Source organism: Entelurus aequoreus, linkage group LG06, assembly GCF_033978785.1.
Source record: "Entelurus aequoreus isolate RoL-2023_Sb linkage group LG06, RoL_Eaeq_v1.1, whole genome shotgun sequence".
NCBI lineage: Eukaryota > Metazoa > Chordata > Actinopteri > Syngnathiformes > Syngnathidae > Entelurus > Entelurus aequoreus.
The window spans coordinates 42,816,209-42,824,947 of NC_084736.1; the positions used below are offsets into that span (position 1 = coordinate 42,816,209).

General features: G+C 36.8%; 1 protein-coding gene across 1 annotated transcript in view; it reads right to left on the bottom strand.

The window, feature by feature from the left end:
• Positions 1-1,259: 1,259 nt before the first annotated feature.
• Positions 1,260-8,739, bottom strand: part of cenatac (centrosomal AT-AC splicing factor) — a 34,169-nt gene continuing 26,689 nt past the window's right edge. The window contains exons 6-11 of the mRNA XM_062050740.1: positions 8,488-8,555; positions 8,302-8,404; positions 8,193-8,223; positions 3,853-3,954; positions 3,623-3,755; positions 1,260-2,770 (exon numbers count right to left, since the gene is read on the bottom strand). Of these exons, the coding sequence (XP_061906724.1) occupies positions 2,671-2,770; positions 3,623-3,755; positions 3,853-3,954; positions 8,193-8,223; positions 8,302-8,404; positions 8,488-8,555 (537 nt within the window). The 3' untranslated portion in view covers positions 1,260-2,670. The remainder of the gene's footprint in view (positions 2,771-3,622; positions 3,756-3,852; positions 3,955-8,192; positions 8,224-8,301; positions 8,405-8,487; positions 8,556-8,739) is intronic.

Sequence of the window (8,739 nt, forward strand, 5' to 3'; positions counted from 1 at the left end):
ACGTCCTGCACTGCAGTCTAGTCCTTCACTCTCACGTTCCTCATCCACGAATCTTTCATCCTCGCTCAAATTAATGGGGTAATCGTCGCTTTCTCAGTCCGAATCGCTCTCGCTGCATTGTAAACAATGGGGAAATGTGAGGAGCCTTTCAACCTGTGACGTCACGCTACTTCCGGTACAGGCAAGGCTTTTTTTTATCAGCGACCAAAAGTTGCGAACTTTATCTTCGATATTCTCTACTAAATCCTTTCAGCAAAAATATGGCAATATCGCGAAATGATCAAGTATGACACATAGAATGGATCTGCTATCCCCGTTTAAATAAAACAATATTCATTTCAGTAGGCCTTTAAGTTAATTTTTTAATGGAAAACCGTAGTTTTTACCCCTGGATTATCAAAAAAAAACGTACTCATTACTTTGGTGGTTTTACATCTCGTACGTCTGTCGGGAAGGTACTGTGAGGTCTATGGTTCTGTATGATACAGGACATGCAGCACATGACTTGTTTTACATGTAAGTATGTTACAGCCTTGTTCCAAAATGGAATCAGTTATTTTCTCCTCAAAATTCTACACAAAATTTCCCATAATGACAGTGTGAAAAATGTAAGTATGTTACAGCCTTGTTCCAAAATGTATTCAGTTATTTTGTCCTCAAAATTCTACACACAACACCCCATATAGATGTATGTGAAACATGTAGGTAAGTTACAGTCTTATTCCAAAATGGAATTACTTGTTTTTTCCTCAATATTCTACACACATTACCCCATAATGACAGTTTGAGAAATGTAGGTATGTTACAGCCTTTTTTCAAAATGGAATCAGTCATTTTGTCTGCAAAATTCTACACACAATACCCCATAATGACAGTGTGAAAAATGTAGGTATGTTACAGCCTTGTTCCAAAATGGAATCAGTTATTGTCTCCTCAAAATTCTACTCACAATACCGCATAATGACAGTGTGAAAAATGTAGGTACGTTACAGACTTGTTCCAAAATGGAATCAGTTATTTTGTCCTCAAAATTCTACACACAACACCCCATATAAATGTGTGTGAAAAATGTAGGTATGTTACAGCCTTGTTCCAAAATGGAATCAGTTATTTTGTCCTCGATATTCTACACACAATACCCCATAATGACAGTGTGAGAAATATAGGTATGTTACAGCCTTGTTTCAAAATGGAATCAGTCATTTTGTCCTCAAAATTCTACACACAATACCCCATAATGACAGTATGAACCATGTAGGTACAGTATGTTACAGCCTTGTATTAAAATGGAATCAGTTATTTTCTCCTCGATATTCTACACACAATAACCCATAATGACAGTGTGAAAAATATAGTAGGTATGTTACATCCTTGTTCCAAAATGGAATCAGTCATTTTGTCCTCAAAATTCTACACACAATACCCCATAATGACAGTGTGAAAAACTTAAGTATGTTACAGCCTTGTTCCAAAATGGAATCAGTTATTTTCTCCTCAAAATTCCACACACAATACCGCATAATAACAGTGTGAAAAATGTAGGTATGTTACAGCTTTGTACCAAAATGGAATCAGTTATTTTCTCCTCAAAATTCTACACACAATATCGCATAATAACAGTGTGAAAAATGTAGGTATGTTACAGCCTTGTTCCAAAATGGAATCAGTTATTTCATCCTCAAAATTCTACACACATTACCCCATAATGACAGTGTGAAAAATGTAGGTATGTTACAGCCTTGTTCCAAAATGGAATCAGTTATTTTGTCCTCAAAATTCTACACACAATACCCCATAATGACAGTGTGAAAAATGTAGGTATGTTACAGCCTTGTTCCAAAATAGAATCAGTTATTTCGTCCTCAAAATTCTACACACAATACCCCATAATGACAGTATGAAAAATGTAAGTATGTTACAGCCTTGTTCCAAAATGGAATCAATTATTTTCTCCTCATCATTTTTTAATGGAAAACCGTAGTTTTTACCCCCGGATTATCAAAAACCATACTCATTACGGGAGAACCGTAGTTGTTGGCAGGTATGGCAAAGAGACGGATCAAGATTTTAACACACATTGTAGGTCGGAAAAAACAAACAAAAACGGAAAATATATTTTTTACAGAGATAAATATAGACGGAAAAATCACATGCCTGAAATTTTAAATACAAACGAATGAAAGGTGTCAACATTTTTTTTTGGTAAATGGTATTTTTATTTATTGGAAGTAATATGTCTTTTGCACGCATTTTTTCCAAGCTAACATTGATATTGGAATTAAATGGAAAATGTGGTTAAAAATAAGCATCCTTTACTACTGTACAATCTATTTACATTTACATCATTAAAGAATTGGTCTTGTTACTTGTTAGTTTTGTTTGAACCTCAGCACATTTTCTGGTACACAACACCTGTGCCAGCGATGTAAATATGACAGTCAGTCACTACAATTGTACTTTGAGTGAAGGAAAAACTATACCAGTTTATTCTGTCTGAACATATTGGTAAGCATCCTGAAGCAACTAAAATGTTAGCAAATATATTACAGCAAATAGCTTTTGAAACCGCAAAAATTGGTGGTTGTGTGTAGATAAGCTACAAATCATAATGTAAGCAGTGTGGTGAAGTTGTCCAATGGCAAACCTGAAGCTCCTCTCAAAGAGCAGACATTAGTCATCTGTCATCCTCGCTTTCTTAGCTCCTTCTGCGCCAGGCTTTCTCTTCCTCTTCGCGCTGTTTTTCTGTCCTTCCTCCTGCCTGAACTGGTGCCTGATCAAGCCAAAAGACAAACAAACCTGATAACTGAATAGAAACAGCTAACATTATCAACAGTGCTATTTCTATTGGTATTTGTATTTCTGTGTAATAATGCACATTGTCATTTCTGTATTATTATTTATCTCGCTAACTGCTTCTTCGCTATCACTTTTACCATCATATTTGTACTTATCGTATTTGCTGATTTAGCTCTATTGTTGTTGTTGTTATTATTGTTGTGTTTGCTGTTGTTGTCTCTCTGTCTTATCCCCCTCTTGTCCCCACAATTTCCCCATCTGTCTTTCTTTTTTTCTCTTTCTATCCCCTCCTGCTCTGGCCCGGCTGCACCAAATGATAATATAAATACATTTAATAAAGTCAAATACAAATAAGGCAACAAGAGAAGTATCCTACACTTCTCTTTTGTAAAGTAAATCTGAACAGCCAATATGGGCATCTACATCAACTATATGATTTGCCTGAGAAGCTAACATGGCCACTATATGCAGGTTGGTAGCCATTTTGAATTTTGGGCCAGTACATGTTATATCCAGCTTGTGTACTTGGGTAGCAGAAATAGCATTGAGGCATTTTTGCTTTTTGTACACAGGCAGACTGGTTTAAAAATAATAATGAACAGTATGTGTTTATTATGTATGTGTGTTCGTATGGACATGGCCTTGAAGACAGCGTAGTAGTTTTCCACACATACCATTGTTATGAGCAATGCCACTTAGTTAAGCCACCAAGTAGCCGCTGTTGACAAGGTTTATAACACTTTGCCAGGGACATTTCTGTAGCCGCTATCGACGGGTGGCTCACAACACGGGTTTAACAGTATATAGTTCACGTGCAAAGTCTCACCTGGACTGCCAACGTCTGCCACTGTTCCATACGCGACCAAAAGACGGCAGCCAGTTAGCGTCGGTGTGGGAGCTGTGGTCAAAGTTGGCCCCCACTCGGTTAGGGGGGAGCTTCTTAAGCTTCTCTTGCTCCTCTAGAAAAGTAGAAATACAGAAAGTGGACGATAGTATTCTTCATGTCAGCTGCTTTCAACAAGTGATGGACAATATTTTAAAATGTCGACTTCCTACTCTGTCTGAGGAACTCCTGGACTGACGGTCCGATCTCAGAAGGTGCTGCCTTTTTAGAACCACCCTCCTGAGGATCGTCTCGGAGCCAAGGAGGCAAAGCACCTGCAAAACAATAGGTGTATATTTACAATACAATTGAAAAATTGAAAAATACTTCACAATCTGCTAACATACAATATGTTGATGTGTAGAATCATTTGGCCCTGCTGTACCTTTTACTATCCACTAGATGACACTAAACCACACAGCAATGAAGAAAAAAAAACATATTTAGCACACGTTCTTCTTTACTTGTGCCTTCTATATCACAAAAAAAACGACAGCAAGAGGCAGCTAGCAGGAGTCATCTTTTGCTTGGATTCTGTGACGTGACTTCCTTCCGGAAGTGAAAACCAGTAGTGCTCAACCAAGCCAAGATGGCTGTTCTATGAGTACGCAAAAGGCCAAAATCTTCCTGCAAAAAGCAGATACCAGCAAAAAAATCTAACAATTGAATAGATCCCTATACTTTCCAAAAAAAGTCGAAAGATAACAAGGATTATATGTCAGTCGCATTCCCAGACATATCTAACTATTGTGCCCCAGACGTCATTCTACACCAGTTTTTTTAACCTTTTTTGAGCCAAAGCACATTTTTTAAAATAAAGAAAATAGAGAGGCACACCACCAGCAGAAAAGGTTAAAAAAAATTAAACTCCACCAAGTTGTCGTGTCTTATTTTGAGTTTGTTGTTGTTTTCCTGTGTGTAGTGCTTTAGTTCCTGTCTTGCGCTGTTATTTTGGCGTTTTCCTGTAGCAGTTTCACGCCTTCCTTTGAGTGCTATTGCCTGACCTGCTCTGTGTTAGCGATCAAAACAATTTCAGTTGTTACTATCCTTTTTTGTGGGGACATTGTTTGTCATGTCATGTACTTTGTAGACGCCATCCCTGCTCCACACGCTGTAAGTCTTTGCTGTCGTCCAGCATTCTGTTTTTGTTTACATTGTAGCAAGTTCAGTTTTGCTTTCGTTTTGCATAGCCATCCCTAAGCTTCAGTGCCTTTTCCTTTCCTTTTTGTTCATTTTTGGTTTAATCATTGCAAACCATTTTACCTGCACACCGTCTCCCGCTGTGCTCTGCATATTGGGATCACGACAAACCATCCTCGACGCATTCCGACTTCTACAAAGCAATTAACTACCTGCTGCAACCTACTGACATGTGCTGACATGGAGTATTACATGGTTAACCTGCCGAGCTCTACATAGCACAAACACTAGACAACGGCACATTATTTGCAGATTGTAATTATTGATTTGCAAAAAATATTTTTTGGGCCAATTAGGTGAAGTTGCAAAATTTCCCACAGCACACTAGACAATATCACGGCACACTAGTGTGCCGCGGCACAGTGGTTGAAAAACACTGTTCTACACGACTAAACAGATGAAAATTTAGAAAAGCATGGAGGTCTACAACTTCTTTGTGTGTGGCTGGGTCAAGGACAATGGTACCAAGACTCTTCCGGATAAATATGCCTAGTTTTTGCTTGGGTAAGGTTGCATTTCATGATTTAACTTTGCATCTCCGCCATGTTTGTTGCTGTTGCACATGCTGTATACAAGTAGCGTGTTTTTCTCTGTCTTTATCAAAATATAACTATAGATGTCAACATTGTGTATGTGCTGAAAGATTCATTTATGATTGTTTATCAACATATAACTATAGATGTCAACATTGTGTATGTGCTGAAAGATTCATTTATGATTATTTATCAAAATATAACTATTGATGTCAACATTGTGTATGTGCTGAAAGATTAATTTATGATTGTTTATCAAAATATAACTATAGATGTCAACATTGTGTATGTGCTGAAAGATTCATTTATGATTGTTTATCAAAATATAACTATAGATGTCAACATTGTGTACGTGCTGAAAGATTCATTTATGATTGTTTATCAAATAATAACTATAGATGTCAACATTGTGTATGTGCTGAAAGATTCATTTATGATTGTTTATCAAAATATAACTATATGTCAACATTGTGTACGTGCTGAAAGATTCATTTATGATTGTTAATCAAATAATAACTATAGATGTCAACATTGTGTACGTGCTGAGAGAATCATTTATAATTGTTCATCAAAATATAACTATAGATGTCAACATTGTGTATGTGCTGAAAGATTCATTTATCATTGTTTGTCAAAATATAACTATAGAAGTCAACATTGTGTATGTGCTGAAAGATTAATTCATGATTGTTTATCAAATAATAACTATAGATGTCAACATTGTGTACGTGCTGAGAGATTAATTTAAAATTGTTTATCAAAATATAACTATAGATGTCAACATTGTGTACGTGCTGAGAGATTCATTTATAATTGTTTATCAAAATATAACTGTGGATGTCAACATTGTGTATGTGCTGAAAAAGCTTCTCTTATGATTGCTGTCTGTGGTAAAAGCTCAACTCTTTTAGGTTTTGCTCACATTTGATTTATTTTAGACTTGCCGAGTTGGTGTTTTATGGAACACTCGTGGCAAAAATCTGACTTAAAAAATAGAAATATTGTCAAGATAATACTTAAATGGGAAACACTTAACGTTAAAAGTATATCAAACATCTAAAGTGTACAAGCCTTAGTATAGCCTGTAGAGGCCCGATGATCTGGAATGAGATTGATGGATAAAAGAATAATATTGTTTAAACATTTTTAAAAAGCGTTTTAAGAAAAATGTATTGCTACGTTATGCTTAGTCGATTTAGCACACTGAAGAATTCACATTAGTCGCATCATTTTGGTCTTGACCTCTGTATGTATGATGAGATTATCGCACATCTTAAAGATGCAACTTTGTATTCAAATGTGAATAACAGGGTGAGACTGATTTAGTGGATTTAAAGATTCCTTCTTTATAAATGTCAACCTGTTGGTAGGTCAGTATGAAATTGTAACTGGATATTTCGTGGGTAGATTTTGAAATTAATTGTATTGTACTGTATTTTGTATATTATATGATGTATATTTTAACTGTGGGTCCCTGTCCATAAACTGTGCGCTTCTAGGGATTACCTTTTTGCAGAACGGACTCTTATATTAACAAAAGAAACCATAATGTAATAAAAAATTATGTCTGTCTGTACATAAATAAGTAAATAAACAAACCTTTAACGAAGTGATCACCACAAACTTGTGCGTTCTTAGACTCTGCTCCCTTGGACTAAACCGCATGCTACTTTTTTAATCGTTGTTTTGTAAAATCTTGCACTTTTCCGCCCTTCTTGGTTACCTCTCGAGAAACCTTTCGCGGTTTGAACAATTCGTACAGCCAAAACAACGCAACTATAGGGCATTTTCTCTTCGATAAAGGCTAAATAGTACCCTTCGAAAACAGAGCTAGCTTGACCACCACGCATATTTAAATGCCGGGACGTGAGCTGGACGTGACGTCATTTAAAACCTTGCAATTCCACCTATAAAGCCCATTACAAAAAAATGAATGCTCTATTTTCATGTCGTGACCTGCATTTTAATCACGTAATGACATACTGAGCTGCTGAGTTCATAAAAAGTTTGTGCTAGATTATAAATCATGCCTCACACTTTTATAGTAGAAGGTTGTGGTCATGAACGGAGACGTTGGTCAACTTTAAAACTTATCTCAGACCCCAAGACAATTTGCTTGTTTTCTCCTACCCTTTTTAAACCTTAGGGCTATAATGAATTCTACATCTAAACAGGGAACACAAGTCTTGTGCTGAAAGCTATAAACATCCAAGTGAGAACAGAGATTGTACAGTAAGTGATTGTTTTATTATGTTCGTAGTTTGTATTTCTTGTTTAGCACTTAACAATATTGCTACATGACGCCCAGTGTTTCACTAGAGCTGGATCTGTTTATCACTCGGCTTTTAAGACTTGTAGCTCACCCTCAGTTTAGTCTGGTTTAAAAAATCTAAGGTTCTGGATCATTATTTGTCCCAAAGTAGTCGTCGTTGGCTCTCATGAAGTCTGCCATGATTAGTAATGTTGTTGTTGTTGAAGGAAATAGCAAACGTTGTGACGATATTATGAATGTGGCGGTTACTACATTACATATGTACTTACAGTACATATCTAAAATGTTGTTTTTTGAGAGGGCTTTATAGGTGAACTAGATCGATCCCTATTACCTGCATTGTTAGTCACCTCTTGCTAGCGTTTTTGTGTGATTTAGAAGGCATAAAAGGAGAAAGTGTGTGCATAGGGACTAACATAGGGATTGTGAATGATAGGAAAACAATTTAAAAAAGAAGTGCATTAAAAGTTATTTGAAGGAATAAGCCGTTTTATGATTGCTGCAGTACCTGTGTGCACATTGCCACTGTTTGATGAATCCTACGAGAGGAAATGACAAACTGGTCAATGCTATGTTTGTGTCCAATAAACATATACGTTTATATGCGGCAGATCTACCTGATGACCGATAAAAGTCAGGCCTTGTTGGGGCGCATCAACCATGGAGTCAAAGCGGCTGCTTCCTGCCTGCTGGTTGGTACCCCATGACGTCCCTTGAGAGCTGTAACAAGACAATAATAAGTGAAGGACATCTGAGGCTACTGTACATGAGAGGAGATGTAATAAAGGTCGACACAGTGTTACCTGACGCTAGCCTTTGTTGATGTTTCTGTTCCACTGGGTCCATTGGACGACTCCGACTCTGCATCGCGCTGATTTTGTTTAAGGAAAAGCCAACAGAGATTCATAGAGGAAGTCTGACTCCTAAGTTTTCTCCATTAATCTAAAACTTTCCCTTGAAAGGACTGTGCTTCTTTTTACCTAAAACACCTCACAGTGTAATTTTTAACCCAATCTACAAAAGTATTTGCCCTCACCATGGAAGTTTACTACGGC